The sequence below is a fragment of the Diaporthe batatas genome, assembly GCF_019321695.1.
Source record: "Diaporthe batatas strain CRI 302-4 chromosome Unknown Contig00030, whole genome shotgun sequence".
NCBI classification, from domain to species: domain Eukaryota; kingdom Fungi; phylum Ascomycota; class Sordariomycetes; order Diaporthales; family Diaporthaceae; genus Diaporthe; species Diaporthe batatas.
Genome location: NW_025408577.1, coordinates 179,693 through 198,204, shown reverse-complemented (window position 1 = coordinate 198,204; position 18,512 = coordinate 179,693). Strand labels below are relative to the sequence as shown.

The following is an 18,512-nucleotide window of genomic DNA, read 5'->3' as shown; positions in this document are numbered from 1 at the left end:
TAATAATATATTAATAATAATTAAATTATTATATAATAATTTTATAAATAAAATATTATATTTAAAAGTAAAATTTAATTATAATAATTAATTAAAAGTTATATAAAAAAGTAATTTATAATTAAAAATATTAATAATAAAGTTATATATAAAAATATTAAAGAAATAATAATTATATAAAGAGTTTAATACTATATAATATTTAAAGGTTATTAGCGCTATTTTAGTATCTTAGAATATAAATGAGTGTGCTTGGAACTTAGTAGATAATCCCCACTACCTGAGGGGGCCGCGGTCATAATATGCTATGGTACCAAGTTCGCCGAGTCTATCCCATGTGTCTTTAACTCTGGGTTAAACAATCCTTTGCCACGCTACACAAGGTCGCAACCGTAGCTGCGTTATCAGCATGCATACTGCCCAACACCATGCGCACAGCATCAAGCAAGTTGTTCACAACCTCTGGGGGTACGACAAGCTGATCGAAAACTACTTCTACGTTCGTCGACTCCCCAACTGGCGTCGCTGTGGCCCAAAGATCGGCATAAGCTCCTGTGCTGCCGTCCACCCGAATATCCGCGGCAGCCAGAGGCCCAGACTCGAGCGAAACTAAAGAGTCGCTCGGCAGGTTCTGGTACTGTACAACGGACGAGAACCGGACGTCTGTCGGCCAGTCTACACAGCCTAACTGCACGAGCTGCTGAAGGCCCACGGTGTTATGCGGCAACGTGGCCACGTGTTGACTGTGAATGTCGTGAACAAGCTGTGCGGCAGACATTTGCGATGACTCCGGGCAAGCGCGGACTGGTATCAAGTTCAGGAATGCGCCGAACGACTTGAGCATGGATGGTGCCAGTGTCTCTCGGCCGGAGACGACGTGTCCAAAGACAATGTCATCCGAGTTGGACAAAACTGCCAGGACCACAGCCCAAGCGGCCTTGAAGACCGACGCCGGTGTCACGGAGAAAAGGGAAAAGTGCGCAGAAGGGATGGCGCGGGTCGCGCGGCCTGTCATGAGGTTGTCTGTGAACCCCGAGCGTGACCGAGTTGTCACCGAAGTTATCTTTGAGTTTCGCAACAAGTCCGTCCAGAATCTCACCGCATCGTCTGACACAACGGCCGCGGCCTTTGCGAAATCTCGAAAGAGCGCATCCTCGGGTCCGAGGCTTTGCCCATCATACGCCTTCGCGAAATTCTGCCACAGGCCAGGCAGACACATGCCATCGTATAGAGCATGGGACAGCCGGAAGATGACTCTCGAAGCACCCGTGCGATCTTGTCGGAGGATAAACACACGCGTCAGGCAGTCCCCCCATTTCAACGGTGCGCCACGATCTGATTTGATGATAAGCCCAGCTGTGACATCCAGGTCGTCCGTTTCTGTGCACCGATGATGCTCGATGGCCGCCACGCCTGCCTCGGGCAGTACGCGCTGGATGATTGATCCTCCTTGCTGCTCAAAGCATGACCGCAGCACGGCATGATGGGCAAGGACGGCGTGGCAAGCAGAATCAACCGCGGCCTTGGTCGTCCGGGGTCCCAGGCGAAGACTGAAGTAGTTCATGAACCCTCGTCCGGGTGCCATATTGAAGCGGACCATGGCACCCTGTGTATTCGTGGCCGGGAACTGGTACTTGTCGCAGCCGACCGAGACATGCCCGTTCACAAGCGTGGTCTCGGGTTTGGAGGGCCCTCCTTCAACGACAGAATCCCTCTCCTGCTGCATCTGCGCCGCCATCCGTTCGAACACAGGAAAATTCATAATGCTCAGAACAGACAGGCTCAGTCCTTGAGTGCGTCTTACGGCCGCGGCAAGGCGTATGGCTGAGATGCTATCTCCACCAAGTTGGAAGAAGTTGCTCTCGAGGCCAATGACACATTCGTCAAGCCGAAGGACTTTAGACCACAAGGTCCGAAGGTGTTGTTGCCGTGGACAGGTCACCATGTTACCGGTCGCGGGCCGGGCAAGACTCCGAGTCCTGGTGGACGACGAGTGCTCAACACCATGTGTCTGCGCAAGTGCACGTAGCGCTGTGCGATCCAACTTGCCAGATGTAGTTCTTGGGAGAGCACTGAGGGTGAGGAAGGCCGATGGGACCATGTACGCAGCAAGGTCCTGCCGCAGTTGCTCTTGGAGCCGCGCATAAAACCCAAGCTCGTCCACTTGTACGCCAAAAAAGGACGACAGCTCACAGAGCACAGGCTGCTCGCCCTCGCCGGACCTACCAGTCTCACTTGCTGGAATCACATGCAGGAACGCCACGAGGGCTCTGTCACCTGTGCGCTGCGTGAATATGTCCACTGCACCAAGAAGACGATGGAAGCCCAACCCGAGACTTCTCAGTGCCTCTTGCGCCCGCTGGCAGAAGTGCGACTCAATCTCGCCAAGCTCGATCCGCTGCCCACGGAGCTTGACCTGCAAGTCCTTGCGCGCCTCGAAGAACAGCAGGCCTTGACGTTGCGGCACGCACCTCGCCAAATCACCCGTCAAGTAGAGCCTGACGCCGGGTGGCAGCGGCTGCAGAGCACTGGGTGCCTGGTCGGGGGAGAGAAAAGCATGCGTCGCCCGCTTCATGTCGCCCAGGTAACCATATGCGACATTGGGTCCTTCGACTAGGATCTCGCCTATGCATCCGCTGGGCACAAGGCGAGAAGGGTCAGAGGGATGGACGAGCCAGATTCGACAATTCGCAGGTCGCCCAATCAGGCTCGGCGGATCGATTTCTGACTTGATCTCGTGCATGGTGCTCAACACGGCACACTCAGCAGGACCCCACGCGTTGAAGAGCCTCACGCGGCCCCGCCATGTGTGGTAGGACTCCGCCTTCGGCAGTTCGCCGATGAGGACGAGGATCCGAAGGCTGCTGCACCGCTCGCGCTCGAGGAGTGCGGCCACGGAGGGCGTGATGAACAGGCAGTTTGACTTGGATCGCTCGATCGCGCCGTTCAAATCACTCGTCCTTTCGTGCTCGTGTGGAACGCAAAGTGTGGCGCCATGGATGAGAGAAGCTGCCATGTCTCCGATGCCGACGTCGAAGGTGTATGCTGAGAATTGGAAGATGCGGGAATGTTCGGAAATGCCGAGCTGAGGGCCATATTTCAGGACGCTAAAGCAAAGTGCTGAGTGCGGCAACATGACGCCCTTTGGTCGTCCCGTGGAGCCGGAGGTGAACACCACGAAAGCCACGTCCTCGGGCATGCTTTTGTCCATGGAGCAATGTGTGCGGACGTTCGGTGCGAAGTCGTGCTCAAGCACCAACTTCGAATCAACCACCACCACATTATCGCACCCGAGTACCCGAGCCTTATCAGTGTGGTTTGGGCTGGCCAGAACTACTTGGGCGCCGATTTGATCCACAGCAATATCTCTCAGTCTATGCGTGCCGTCGCTTGGCGATAGAAAGGCGCACGAGGCGCCCACACGCAGGATGGCAAGTAAGCTCACAATGACTGCGGCCGACTTGTCACAGAGGACAGGCACGATCTGGCCTCGTCGCAGTCCGAGGTGGAATAAATGACGGGCCAGGCCTACGGACGCGCGATCAAGCTCGGCGTAGGTGTAGCGGGCGTCCCAACTCTCAACAGCAACAGCATCAGGACGTATCTCAACCTGCCTGGAGAACAGGGACGGGATCGTATGCGCAGGTTGAGTTCCCACATAGCCATTTAGGAACAATTCCGACTGAGAGTTAAACGCTTGAGCCAGTTGACAATGAAGTGGGGAGCAGAGGTCTGTTGTGGCTACAGTCTCCCCGGAATCCCCGGTCATGGCCAAGACACAGCCCATGGCCTTCTCGAATGCAGAAAGCATGGCTTGTGCTACCGAGTCTGGAATCTTGTGCGAGTTGTACGTAAGGCGGAACTCGGTCTCGGAAGCGACCCTGGCGTTGAGCACGAGAGCGTATTCGGTGCGATCAACACCGTCCTGCTCTTGGAACTTAAGGGCCTCATCGGCAGGATTTGAGGCAGCAGTCTGCACACTCAGAATAGTATCAAATAGCGGCTGGCCCTGGTGATTCAACCTGGGCGAGCCGATCTGGTGCTCCAAAGCCAAGAACATGTCCTGAACCGTGGCAGTAACCACGTCTGTGAGTCTGTGCCCGGAGCCCATGGTTACCCGACACACCAGCAGGCTTCCGAACATGCCCACGGCGTCCTCGATCCCAGTGACAGGCGCGTCGCGACCACCGGCAACCCAACCGAAGCTGACGTCTTCGAAGCCTGTGTAGGCGCGTAGTGTCAGGGCCCATGCGACGTGAATAGCCGCCGGAGCTGTCGCCTTGAACCGGCGACACCAGGGACCGAGGGACCCTTGAAACTGGGCGCTCAGTCTGCTGTCGAAGAAGCCAAATTCGGGCTCGCTTTTGTGCGGCACCAGACCCATCCGAGGCAGACAGCGAGGCTGGGCGCCTGCAAGGTATTGAGCCCAGAACGCGTCCGCAGCCTCCATGTTGGACTGACGGACATGTTGGATGTATCTTCGGAGCGTGTTCGTATTTTTTCTGTCCAATGGCTTTCCCCGGTATGCCAGCCCGATATCACGCTCAACTGTGGCGGAAGACGTCCCGTCGAAGGCTGCGTGGGAAACCTGAAGCTCAATATGTGCTGCGCCATCCGAGAGGGCCCGGACTCGCAGAGGTCCGCCGGCCGGCGGGTTTGCAAGCACAACCTGCAACGGAGACACCATGTCCGGGAGAGTCACGAACCTTGTCCGTAATGATGCGTGATGCCGTACAACCTCGTTGCAAGCGTCTTGCAGCTTATCTGCATCGATGGGTGCAAGTGGGCCGCCTACATCAAGTGCCGAGACTTTCCACGAGGCATGAATGTGAAAGTGACTTGGATCGCGGGCTTGAGCTAAAAGGATCCGCTCTTGCGCAGGAGTGCATGCAAGGACCTCCTGTACTTGATCAATGTGGTCTAGCCCCAGTAACTTGTTGACTTGGGCGCGACGCCGCTCGCTGACTGCGTAGTCGTCCGAGTCGAGTACTGGCAGCAGACGCAAGCTCTGGCGGATTTCCGAGGAGGCCAGCGCCGCGGGTATGTCCATGTAGAGATATCGCAGGCTGCGCTCGATGGCCGCGTGGACGCGGTCCACGTTTCTCAACCGGCCATCGCATGTCACGTTCAGGGCAAGGCCTGGCTCACCAAGAGAAGCCACTACTTCGACCAGGGCCAGGGACTCAAGCGAAGGGTCCATGTCCGCCACTCTCTCCGCAGCTGCAGAGAGCGGGGACCGAGACAGCAGACCGGACTCGGCCTCATTGAGCGAAGAGTCCCCGACGTAGTTCAGCACAATCTCAAACGGCACCGTCTTTATTGTGGCGGCGTGATTGCGGTCTGCGATGTTCAGCCGGCCGTGCCGAGCTCTCCATATGCCCTCGACCACAGGACTTTGTGAGACCGACAACGAGACTTGGCGGAGTCTTGTGAGCCAGCCTACCGTTGTGGTTTGCTCGCTGCCACGTCCATGTTCCTCAACAACCATGCGAGGGCTTGAAGTACGCCCTGAGGCCTGGCACATCTGGGAGAAGGCACTACCAATCGCAGCTTCAACGGCGTCGCCCACATCGAGACTGTCGATGCCACGGACACTGGCCGACAGGGCAAGTGTTTGCGATGGTGTGAGGCTGACGGTCCACTTTGTTGGCCTGCGGGTGGCTGCCCGTCCAGCCCTGCCTGTCTCATCAATGCCCCAGAATTTGTAAGCATCTTGCATGCATGATGGGTCGTCTTCTGAGTCATTTCCAACCTCTTTGTTCGCAGAACCGAAAGGTGGAGGTGTGGCTGAGGGAAGCAGGCCGCCAGAAAGCAACACCACAAGATCGCTGCGCAGTATATCCCACGACACGACGTCCACGACGAGATGGTGGGCCAGCATAAGCAAGTCCAGCGCTCCGTCAGGTAATACAAACGCAGCTGCAGCAAACAGCGGCCCACCACTGATATTCAGGACCTGCTGTGTCTCGGCAGAGATACGAGCTACGGTGTCCACCTCTTGGCCTTCACGAACGACGTGAGTTTGGAAATGTAGGGAGCCCGGGACATCGTCCGTGATGGCACATTCCCACTGCCAGGCACCAGCCGCTGGGAATTCAAGCTCGAGTCGTCTCAGGAACCGCGAGCGCAGAGCCGCATGGTGGCCGACAAGCCTAAGGAGGTGCCCCTGCAATTGCTCCACTGCCACGGCAGCACTGTTGACCCTGAGGTAAGTGCTCTGGTTGAAATAGTTCGGGCCCCAAGGGTAAATGGAAAAGAACATGTGCTGCGCAGGCGTGAGAGGAACAATGTCCCATGCCTGCACTCCATGTACTAGCTGCTGGTGTGTCTCGAGTTTGGTCACCCTCGACTCGTTCATTTCCCGAGCCATCTCCTCTATGGTGTGGTTTCCCAGGACGTGGGAAAGGCTGAGCGGGGCTCCCACAGCTTTGCACCGTCTCACAAGCTGCATTGCCAAGAGCGAGTTGCCACCCAGCTGTGGAAAGGTCAAGTCGCCGGGCGCAGAGGACAAGTCCTCCCGAAGGATCTGGCCCATCAGGTCCCGCAGTATCTTCTGTGACGACGTCTTCGATCTAAACTTTGCTTTGACACCTGTAAAGGTGCGCGGGATGTGTCGGATGGCTTCAAGCTGTTGTCGGATAGCGGCCCTGTCCACCTTCGAAGACGGAAGTTGAGGCATGCGCGTCACTGAAGCCCATACTTCGGGGACGTGACAACTTGGCAGTTGCTTTGACAAATACCTCTTGATAGCCTCGGACTCTGGGGACTCCCCGATGATCATGCCGCCTGCAGGCTCAGAGGTAGATGTGGTTGTCTCGTGCCGCAATTGCAGGACAGCCACAAGGCGGCCCTGCAGATGACCTTTGCCCGGGACCGTAACCACAGCATCGCCGACCGTGTTTGCGGCGGCAGGGGACTGGAGGATAGCCTGTTGAACAGCCTCCACTTCCACGCGTACCCCCCGTACCTTCACTTGGTTGTCTCGCCGGCCAACAAAAAGCAATGATCCAGCCGAATCCTGCCTGACCAAGTCGCCGGTTCGATATAGCCGCGTGTCGGGTGGGCAGCCCGTGAACTCGCAGAACCTTCCTGAGATATGAGAAGCTGATATGAACTTCTCAGACGTGAGCGCTGCGTCACCAAGGTAGCCTAGAGCCAGGATGGGGCCCTCGATTGCGAGCTCCCCGACGTTGCCTAACGGAGCAAGTCGCAGTCGATGGTTGGCGTCCCCATCTTCGTTGCCTGTGTACCCGAGCACCCAGGCTCTGCATCCCACGGGCGTTCCGATCGTATTGAGAGGCTTCCCACTTATGTCAGTGTCCATCGATGCCGTGACGCTGCACTCAGAAGGCCCATAGGCAACGAGTAAGCGGACGCGGCCCTGCCACGCATTGCGCAGGGACGCGCTTAGCGAAGAGCCACCGACAACCACGGTCTTTAGGCTCGGGACAGCTGCCCGATCGAGAGTTTCCAATACTCCGGGGGTCAGTAACACCACGTTGGCGTCCAACTCGCTGATTGCTTCAGCCAGGCGGGCCTGGGCGTCCCCCTCCCTGGGCACGCAGACGCAGCCTCCGTGGACTAGGGTGGATATTATCTCGTCGATGGCGACGTCGAATGAGTACGACGAGGACTGGATCACCCGAGAGGACGTGGACAGACCAGTGGCACGGCCGTGATGCACGGCACTGGCTGCGATGCCGCTGTGCGAGACGACGACACCCTTGGGCTCGCCAGTTGACCCGCTCGTCATGATGCAGTAACAAGGATCGCCGAACTTTGAGGGTTTTCTTGGACCTTTATTAACGACATCCTCATCTGGGACGGGCGTGAATAGCGATTCATGGTCCACTATCAGGACCGCGGGGTGGTCTTGCACGATTTGTCGTGTCTCGGGCGTGACAAGGAGTATTTCAACATTGGCTTTGTTCAAGATTTTCAGAATGTGACTTCTGGGCTGGGTGGCGTCCAGAAGAACCACCGCAGCACTCGCGCGCCAGATGGCGAGCATAGCTACCACCGTCCAGGGAGACTTGTTAAAGAGAACACCAACAAACGAACTCTGCTGCTTGACCAAGCGCCCGTCGTGGAGAAGACGATGGCATAGCAGAGCAGAACACGTGTCCAGGTCTCTGTACGTCAGGATCGTGTTGTTCTGTGCTGTACAAACCGCTGGAGCGTGTGCCTGAGGCGAGTCCTGACCCCAGTGCTGGCCGATGAGCTCATGGACACACATCTCGACGGGGGGCGGTGGCGGCGCGGCGTCGACGAAGGGCATCTGGTCGCGCAGGAGCTGAGAGCTCCAAATGCCGATGTCTCGGAGCAGAGTACCTCGAGGCGCCTCTATGAGCTGTGTGAGGATATGCTCAAAATGTGACAGCACACGATGCAGCACGACCTCGCTTATCTGTCGGTTGTCGTAGTAGGCCAACAGCTGGATCTGAGTGCTCCGGGATCCCTTGGATTTCACGACAACAAGTTCAAGAACGAGGCCAAAGGGGAACGGGGACGCTGGCTCGCTGCCGGCATCGCCTCCGCTGGGCACGGCTGGCTTCAGTCCGATGGCCTCGAGGCACGTTTGCCCGCCGGCTGTCGCTGTCCCAGAGATCAACTCTTCGGTCTGGACTACGACCAAGTGGTTCAGCGTCGCCTTCTTCCTGGTCTGATTCTGGACAGTCTCCTGCAGCCAAGCCAATCCAGCATGCTCGTGTGGTGTAGCGGCCTCGGATTTCTCGCTCGCTTCCTCCAGGAATGCGGACACCTCTTTCCCGTCGTTCGGCTGGAACCGCCGCGGGACGAAGGACGCTGTAGGGCAGACGATGTGTGCGAGGCTGGGGTCCATGGTTCTGCCAGATCGCACGACCCCCAATACTACGTCCTCTGAGTTGAGGTAGGCAGAGAGTGTCAACGCCCATGCCGCCTCGACGAGGACAGGCAGCCGTGCGACGGTCGCGCCGGCGCCAGGCAGTGAGATAACTGGTCGGGTCGTTGATCTATTCGCAGTCGAGGGAGTCAAGTCCGAAGTCTTGCTGGAAAGTGTGCGTGGGAACGCACACGACTCCAGCGCGCCTGTGCTGATGTTGCTGAACTCTGTTTGCCAGAATGTCTTGGCTGTTTCTGCATCGTGGCGTTGCAACATGCGGATGTAGCATGAAGGGGGCAGAACCAGCCGCTTGTCTGGGCCACCGGTTCTATATAGGTGTTCAAATTGGTGCAGAACGAGGTTGGTGGCCCAGCCGTCATCTGCAAGGGAGAAAGGAGGGAAGGTTGTGTCAGTAATCAATCATCTCAAAGGGCTGTGGAGGTTAGTGGTCGACCTACACAGAGAATGGTGGCGGATCCACTCGAATCGGTTACTCTGGATCCGTTGATATGACAACGGGTGGCCAAAACCAAATCTACACTCCTCTGCCTGCGATCCATCCCCCCATACTTTCCCAGGACGTAGGACAACTTGGTAGGCCTGGGCGACACCTCCCACAGCCGCGGCATGCACAATACGGGTCCGGAAGATGGGATTGAGCTCGACGAGGCGCTCCCAGGCGACTCGCAGCCTTTCGGGATCCACGTCGGCTTCGAACTCAAAGACATCCTTTGAGACCCACAGGTCTTTGCTTGTCTCTGTTTCCAGAAGGAGCCCACGTTGTGTAACGGTGGCGGCGTAAATGTCCTCCACGTCGGTGGCACCAAGTCCCAGCTCGCGAACCTCGCTGAGCACCGCTTCCTTCTCGCCAGCAGACACGAGAGAAAATGGCAGGGGGGGGTCATCTGCTTTCTGTTCTGGTGACCCCTCGGGGCATCGTGTGGCCAGAAGGCCGGCCAGGTCGGAGACTGAAGGGTGGGCATAAATGTCTCGCACGGAAAGGTGCAGACCGTCCCCTCGTGCAAGCCAGGTGAAGTGCATTGCAGTGATCGAGTCGCCACCAAGTTCGAAGAAGTTGTCGTCGACGCCGGCGGGTGTGGTCTTCTCACACAAGCCCAGGGCCTTGGTCCAGTGTTGCAGTATTGTTGACTCCATAGCATTGCGAGGCGCTTTGTATGCCGTACCTTCTGATATGTCTGCGCGCAAGGACAATGAGAGGCTTTGAAGGTCTGCCTCGGTCATAGTTTCCATCATCTTGGCCATAGCCTTCAAATCTATCTTCAGCGTCCTAGTCTTCGGGAGAGCGGACACCGGTACAAATACAGATGGGATCATGTGTTTCGGGAGCAATGTTTGAAGATGTTTCTTAATGTCCAAGATTCGCTCCCGCAACCCATGGGTCATCGCAAGAGGAGAAAGGCGCGTGATGTTAACAGACCCGAGAGCAGAGGCCGTGTCGGACAAGACGATGAAAGCGGCCAGGCGGACGGCCGGGTGACTCGGCGGCGAATCCGCGACACCCTGACGTTGAAAGGTAACCGCCGCCGCCTGTCGTATATCACCGCGTGAGCTCGCAAGGACGGTAGTGACCTCGCCTAGATCCAGCCGCTGCCCATTGATCTTGACCAGCCCATTGTCGCGGCGTCCACGGAAATGGAAATGGCCCTGTGCATCCTGGGAAGCAAGATCTCCCGTCCGGTACACCTTGCGATCTGGCCGGAGCCAGGGCATGCCAACGAACTTCGTAGCGTTCAAGTCAGGAAGACCGAGATACCCGCGGGCGACAATCGGGCCTTCGATGAGAAGCTCGCCCGTGGCGCCGAGAGGAGCGAGCCGAAGGTTGCTGTCGTCTTGCCCCGGGGCCCAGCCGATCCACATCCGGCAGCCCAGCGCGGTACCGATGTCACGGGCGTCGGTGTCCTTGGTTGAGACGATGCGGGCGGAACAGTAGATTGTAGTCTCGGCCGGGCCGTATGCGTTAATCAGTGTCACATGGCTCTCAGCCCACGTCTCGACGACTTGCTGATGTACAGCTTCGCCTCCGACAACCAGAGTCTCTAGTCTCGGAACATCACTCGGTTGCAACATTGATGCAACCGCCGAGGTCAGATAGAGCCAGTTGACTTGTAGGCGTGTGATGCATCCAGCCAGGTCAGCCAGCCTATCGTCTTCGCGGGCCACACAAACGGTGCCGCCCTGGATGAACAGCCGCAGTAATTAGTACAGGATCCCCAGTGGCCTACATATCCCTCGACAGATGAAATAGAAGAATACCCACATGCATGAGGGTGGTCAAAGTCTCACCAACGCTCACGTCAAAAGCGCACGATGCGAATTGCAGCACACGAGACGTGGGGCAAAGCCGCATCGCTGCACCATAGTGCTGTGCCGAGGTGCACAATGCGGCATGCTCGATGATGATTCCCTTGGGCTTTCCGGTCGAACCGCTGGTGAAGACGCAATATGCCGGGCTGACAGGAGTGGCGACCTCTCCAGGCTGATCTGGAACCAAACTAGTAGCTGGAGGCGGAGATGGTGACTGCGAGTGGAACTCGGCAACCAGCAGGGTCAGTGAAGACTTGGAGAACAGCGGCTCGGTTGTGCTGGACACGATGCCGACTGAGGCGTCGCATTGGGCCACAATTTCAGCATTTCGAGCTTCTGGGTAACTCGGGTCCAGGGAGACACAAGCAGCACCGGCCTTCAGGACGGCGACCTGGGCAACCACTGACCATGCCGACATCTCGTGGCATATGGGGACAAATTGACCAGTCTTCACACCACGACCAGACAGTACCCCAGCTAGAGCCGACGACAGACGTTCTAGGTCAGTATATGTGAGCTCCTTATCCCACGCGAAAACGGCAGTTTTGTCTGGACGGAGCAATGTCTGCTCGGCAATGATGTCGTGCACGCGACGCTGGACGGGGACCACGACCATCGGCTCACTGTTCCACCCCCAGATGCTGGCCCTGTCGCTGGGGCTGAGCAGATCCACCTGGCCCAATGTTCCGCAGCTTCCAGCGAGCCATACCATCTCCTGGACGAGATGGCCTAGCTGCTCTAGCAGGCGCTGGACTGTTGCCCCATCCAAGAGCGTGGAGTCGTAGTGCGCCACCACGTTGACGTCGCCCATATTCTCACGCACCGTCGCCTCCAGAACCAGGGGATACGGGTGGATGTTCGCTCCAGCGTCCCGTTCGGATACCACCGGGTCATCAACGCGCTCGTGCTTCCCCAATACGGTCGATGTTGCCTGCACGACCAGCAGGCTGTGGAAGCCACAAGCAGCCGCCGCCGCGGCGCTGGCCTTGCGGATCTCATTCATCCCGCAATGCTCGTACGGAGTCACCTCGGCGATCGCCTTCTGCACCTCGTCAAACAGGGCTGACACCGGCGTGTCCCGCCCCGTAGGCACGTGGATGCGTAGTGGCACCGTAGCCGCCATGGGGCCCACGATGTCCACGCTGTGAGGGAGCGTCGGGATGTCTCTACCTGTGGTGACGATGCCGAACACAACATCGTCGGTACCGCCGTATATGGCTGCGAGCTGGCTCCATGCGGCGTACAGGGCGACAGACGCTCTGGTGTGTCGTCCGCGGAAGGAGAACGCGTGTTCGGTGGTCGCATCGGTGGTTGGCAACCACTGGGAAGGGGAGACCTTGGTATGTGGGAACTGCGTGAACGGGTCCCCTGTGAGATACTCCCTCCAGAAAGATTGAGCTAAACTCCTTTCAGCGCGCAGTACATGGTCTACAAAGCGCACGTATTGATTCGCGGAAGGGTGGGTCTGGTCGTGCTCCTGTGGGCGGTTATTGTACAGCGTTTTGAGTTGATGGGTAAGGCCGGAAAGAGACCATGCATCATACACCTGGAAACACCAGCTTGATTAGAAAGGATTGACAACGAGAAGCTGGAGGTTAAAATAGGAAACTCACAGCATGATGCGCATTCAATACGAAGTAACTCTGAAGCCAACCCTCCCTGACATCCTGAAGGATGGAAGCACGGTATAGAGGAGATCCAAAGGTGATAGCCCGTGACGCCTCTCGCTCCATGAAGAGATGATCATCCAGACTTGACGACACGACGTTGCAGGTGACGGCGTTTTGGACCACTGCTTGGAAGAATCCCGCGGGTGTCGTATACAGGCGAGTCCGAATGATCGGTGTGGCGCTTGCCAGAGCAGACCAAGCGTCCTGCAGTCTCTGCACATTGACATCGTGCCGAAGCTTGTAAACAAACAGACCCCGGTACGCATTTGTGCTGTTCAGGCTAGCAGTGAACAGGCTCTTCTGGAAGGGGGTCACCGGGTACAAATCTTGAATAGCTGACGGCGCTACCTGGCATGCTCTGGCGGCGTCAATGACTGCGTCTGCGGCTGACTGCCCAACCAAGCGGAGAAGGGAGAACGGAGCCGGCAGAGGGTCCTCGGCTTCACCGCTCGGACGGTCGACCCCACGAAGCCTTATTTCTTTCGCCAACGCCTCGATGGTTCCGAATTGCAGTATCGCAGTGGTGGAGAGACCAGTGATGCCATGGGACCGAGACGCAGCCGCTAGCCGCATGGCTTTGATCGAGTCACCGCCCAGGAATATGAAGTCGGCATCCACGCTGATCTCGTCCTCTTTGATTCCTAGGACTTTAGTCCAGAGCTTTACAAGTGCCTCCTCCTTGCAAGACGCTGCAGCCCTTGGTGCTCTTGACGCTCGGTCTAGCAAGAAGAAGCCGAGTTGTTGGGGGGTGAGGCTTTGCAGCCATCGCGTCATCGTCTTCCGGTCAGCTTTACCTGACACGGTGCGGGGCATCTCTTGCATATGGATCCAGTGGGACGGGATCATATATGACGGCAGGTTGGTCTCTAAAAGGCGCCGAGCCTCGAGTAGCTCCTGTTGGAGTTGCTCGGGGAGCACTTCGCCCCATGCCACGTCTTTGGTATTGACGTCTTGATCAGCGCGGATGGTAGACTTGTACCGGACATGATTGACGAACAATACGGCAAGCCTCTTTTCTTCAAGCCCTGTCTCGGAAGGCGTGAAGACCACGGCTGTCACCTGCTGTATCGATGGTAAAACATGGCGTACATTCTGCTCCACCTCGAGCAGTTCAAAGCGTTGGCCGCGAAGCTTTGCCTGCGAGTCTCCTCCGATACGACCCATGTAAATGAGGGATCCATTCGGCCGCACTGTGCAATGTCAATATATGTCCTGGCCAGCAAGATTTCTTGAAGACATGTTGCGGGCTTTAGCTTACTGCGAACCAGATCTCCCGTACGGTACAGTCGTCGTTCATGGCCCAGGCCACCAGGCCAGTCAAGACCACTGATCCAAGACGCCGCAGTCCCAGCGGCATCTCCCCAATACCCACGCCCAAGATTTGGCCCTTCGATAAGCAGCTCTCCGGCCGCGCCAATAGGCGTCAGGCGGTTCGGATTCGTCGGGTCTACAACCCACGCCAGGCAGCCTCGAGGCGTTCCGAGGAGCGACGTGCCAGCGGTGTAGCGCCTCTCCGAGAAGTAGTCTCCCACGACGCAGATAACGCAGGTCTCGGTGGGGCCGTATCCGTTGCGCAGCTGCGGCACATGACCTCGCCACTGCTCGATGTCGGCTGTCACGGCGGCCTCGCCGATCAGTATCAGCGTCTGGAGCGTCGGCGTGCGCTTGGGGTTGAGAACGCGGGCTACGGAGGGTGTGATCATGGACCAGGTTATCTTGTAGCGGTCAATGGCATCGGCCAGACCCCCGAGGAGCTCGTCCGTATGAGGGACGCAGATGCACGCACCGCGCGTGAGTGTCATGAATACTTCGTCGATGAAGGCGTCGAAGCAGTATGATGAGAACTGCAGGACTCGGGATGACGAGGTCATGTTCATGGCATCGGGACAGGAGCGGCAGGTTATGCTCGAGGCTACTGCACGGTGCTCGACAGCCACGCCCTTGGGGACGCCCGTTGTGCCGCTGGTAAAGAGGATATAGGCTAGGCTCGACGGGCTGGCGGCAATGTGGCTTGATGTGAGCAACGCCGGTGGGGGCTCGACGGCTGCGAGGGCCGCGTGGCTTATTTCCAGCATAATACACTGCGATCCAATCACCTTTTCGAGGCGAGCCGTGAGAGATGGGTGTGAAATAGCGATCTGGCACGTTGATATGCGTGCCATATCCTTGATGCGACCATCCGGTTGAGCGGGATCTACGGGCACGAAGGCCCCCCCGGCTTTGAGTATTGCCAGCATGGCGACAACAACCCATGCCGATTTGGGAAAGAACACAAGCACTGTTTTCTGCTCTTTTGTCAGTACATTTGAGAGAACTTGGGGTCAATGTCCTGTACCTCGGGTCCAACTCCAAGGCGTGTCAGGCTCTGCGCCAGCCTGTCTGACAGCTCGTCGAGGCGGCTGTAGCTGAATTTCTCGTCCCAAGCATCTACAGCGATAGAGTTCGAGTGAACTTTCGTAGTTTCCATAAATAGGTCGTGGATGCAACGGTCAACAGGTGGTGGGCGCTCCGCGTTGAACCGCGCCAACGCTTGCACATCGCCTGAGCTGGAGAGGCAGATGTCTCCCACGAGAGACCGAGACCCGGCGGGCTCATCCACGCAGCTTTGGATTTTGTAAGTAAGTTCGGACAACTGCCTTAGCAGCATTTCTGCCTGGGACGAGCTGAGGAGCCTCGAATCGTGGTAGGCTGTCAGTCGCAATGGGCCACAATCACGAGGAAGCCAACACTCGACCACCAGAGCATATGGGTGCGCTTCACCTCCATGCCCAGTCACCTTCCAATCAGGGCTGCCTAAGCCGGCGTCTGACTGTAGTCCCACAACATCGAGATGCGCCGGCTGGCAGAGAAGCATCGTCTGCAACTGCGAGCTCGGGAATCCCCCGTAGTCACGGCAGATCCTGGCCAACCCCACGTGCTGGTTCGCAACAGCAATGTGCAAATCACCCTTGATCTGATCCAGGACGGCGGCGACCGACTGGTCGCGCCCGGCGCGGATGTGGAACGGCACTGCCGCCATAGTCGGCCCTGCCATGTCGAGCGCGCCTTCGACCGGGACGTCGCGACCCGAGAGCATCGTCGCGAAGAGGACGTTGTCTGTTGCGGCATATGCGCCGGCCAGAATGCCCCAGGCGGCGTAGGCCATTACGGAGAGGGTGAAAGACCCCGTGGTGCTCTGGAATGTTTGTGGGCTTCCGAAAGTCGTAGTGGAGTCTGTCATTGCGTTCAGGCCGGGGATGCGGTCCACAATGTCTGCCGCCCTGCAGTCGGCCATTCTGGATCGCCAGAAATCAGATGCGGCTCCGGTCTTTTCGCTGTCCCTGTTCAGAGCGTAGATGTAGTCGATGAACTGCTGAAACTTGGGCGGACCGGCCAAGGCCTCGCCGCGGTAGGCCTTCCGAAGCTTGTCCAGGACTAGGCGCATGGCCCAGCCGTCGAATAAAGCATGGTGGATTTTGAGGACTGCCTGGAAGGTGTGTTCCTCAGCAGAGGATGACGAGTTTGAAAAATATAGTTGTGCAAGTCCAGTGTGGTCAAGTTGCCCCAGGTGCATAGGGCTGTCGTCTGGTGAGTAGATGCGACCTGCACATGGACTGGTTGCACGCAACACAACTTGGAATAGATGACACGACGGTCCCAATACCAACATACAGCTCCGGAGCATCGGTGTAACATCCACCAGATCCTGCCATGCAGCCTTGAACTTATTTCCTGCATCAGCTTTGCCCTCGATCACGAGTTCGTAGGTATATGCGGCATGTTCCGGCGTGCTGGCTGCCCATAAGCCTTCCTGTATCGGGCTGACACGGTGGACATACTCAATGTCGTCGACAGATATCGCGCAAGCCTGTGCTGCTTGAGCTGCAATGTTCTCGTAGTTCTCCATTTTCAATTGCTGATGGACCATGGGCGCGATTCAAGTCCTTTCCTGGGAGCGATGGGCGCGTCAAGATCCTACCTTTATATTCTGTATGTCCTCGGACGTATACGGAATAGAAGCGAAACCACATATTCTGATCTGAAATGTCATTGTCGAGCCACTCTTGCTTTCAAACCACCACATTGCATGTCCTTTCGTAAAAAAAAGCCACTGGCATGGGTGACACACCGGGTCCCAGCCACCACAGTGTTCCGGCAACTCTGCTGTGAAAATTTTCAAAATTTACTTATTCAGAAGGTTTACAAGTTTTGTCATGCACCATAGTAGCTCGACGGGAAGGCTTATATTAAGTTCCGGCGGGATGTAGCTCAAGACAAAGATAAAAATAGAGGGGCGCCCACTACTTTAAACAGGCTTTTAACTTTTACCTGGAAGCATCGGATTCTGCCTGCCTGCTCCGTAGCTAACATGGAGACTGGAAATTTACATACTTAAATTAGAAGCCGGGTATCTAGCTATGCTTAAATAGTGTCTTAATCAATTAAAAGATTTTATTATATTTTATTTAATTATTTATATAATACTTTTTATATTTCCTTTATTATACTTTATATTATATTTTTATTTAATTTATTATAAATTAAATATATAATAATAATAATAATAATAATAATAATACTTTTTAACTTTTTTATATATTATAATTATTATTATAAATATTATATTCTTATTATTTCTTAAATTTAAAATATTTATTAATATATAAAATAATTATATATATATTAAAATATATATAAAATAAAAGTAAAATTATATAATATTTAATTATATTATATTTTTATATAATATTATTATTTATTTTTATTAAAACTTATATATAAAATTTTTAATAGTTATATATTAAATAAAGATTTTATAATATTTAAAAGATTAAATTTAAAAATTAAATATTATTAAAATAAATTAAGAAATACTTTATTAAAGTATAATAAAAGTTTATATATTAAAATTAAATACTAAATTAATTTAAAGTTAACTATATTTAATTTTAAAATTTATTAATAATTTATTAATATATAAGTTTATTATTTATAATAATATAATAATTAAACTTTTATTTAATTTAAATACTATTAATTTAATTTTAAATATTATTATAATTTAATTATTATTATTTTTAATAATTCTTAATTATTATATATTTTAATTTTAATTATATATAGTTTTATAAAAGTAATTACAAGGAGTTTATTAAAATATATTATATTAATTAATTAATAGAAATAAAATTTAATTAAAAATAATTATTTAAAATTATTTTAAGTTACTTTATAATTATTATTTATTATAAAAGTAAATTAACTTAAAGGAATTAAAAGTTAAGTAATAAAAAGGTTATTATATAATATTAATTAATAATAAAATAAAGTTTTTAATTAAAACTTTTAATAAAAAGCTTATTAACTTTTAAATTAATTATATATATTATAAGTATTAAATATAAAAATAATTATAAAAAGTATTTATTATTATTATATTATAATTATTATTTATTAAAAACATTATAATATATAAAAGAATAAATTTTATAAAATTAAATATTTTAAAATAAATAAGAAAGTACTTTATTTATATATAATAAAGCTTTATATATTAAAATTAAACTTTAAATTAATATAAAGTTAATTTAATTTTATTTTAAAATATATTAATATTTAATTTTATAATTATTTTATAAAAACTTTTAAATTTATTTTTATTTTATTTTTATTAT

General features: G+C 53.5%; 1 protein-coding gene across 1 annotated transcript; it reads right to left on the bottom strand.

Annotated features, from left to right (window-relative positions):
• Window positions 1–343: 343 nt before the first annotated feature.
• KVR01_013681 (uncharacterized protein) lies at window positions 344–16,744 on the bottom strand (the record flags this gene model as incomplete). The annotated part of the gene is made up of 6 exons (XM_044792387.1): window positions 344–9,243; window positions 9,322–11,059; window positions 11,142–12,734; window positions 12,802–14,048; window positions 14,117–15,143; window positions 15,194–16,744. The coding sequence occupies 6 exons, from the start codon at window positions 16,742–16,744 to the stop codon at window positions 344–346; spliced, it is 16,056 nt and encodes a 5,351-aa protein (XP_044637326.1).
• Window positions 16,745–18,512: the final 1,768 nt, after the last annotated feature.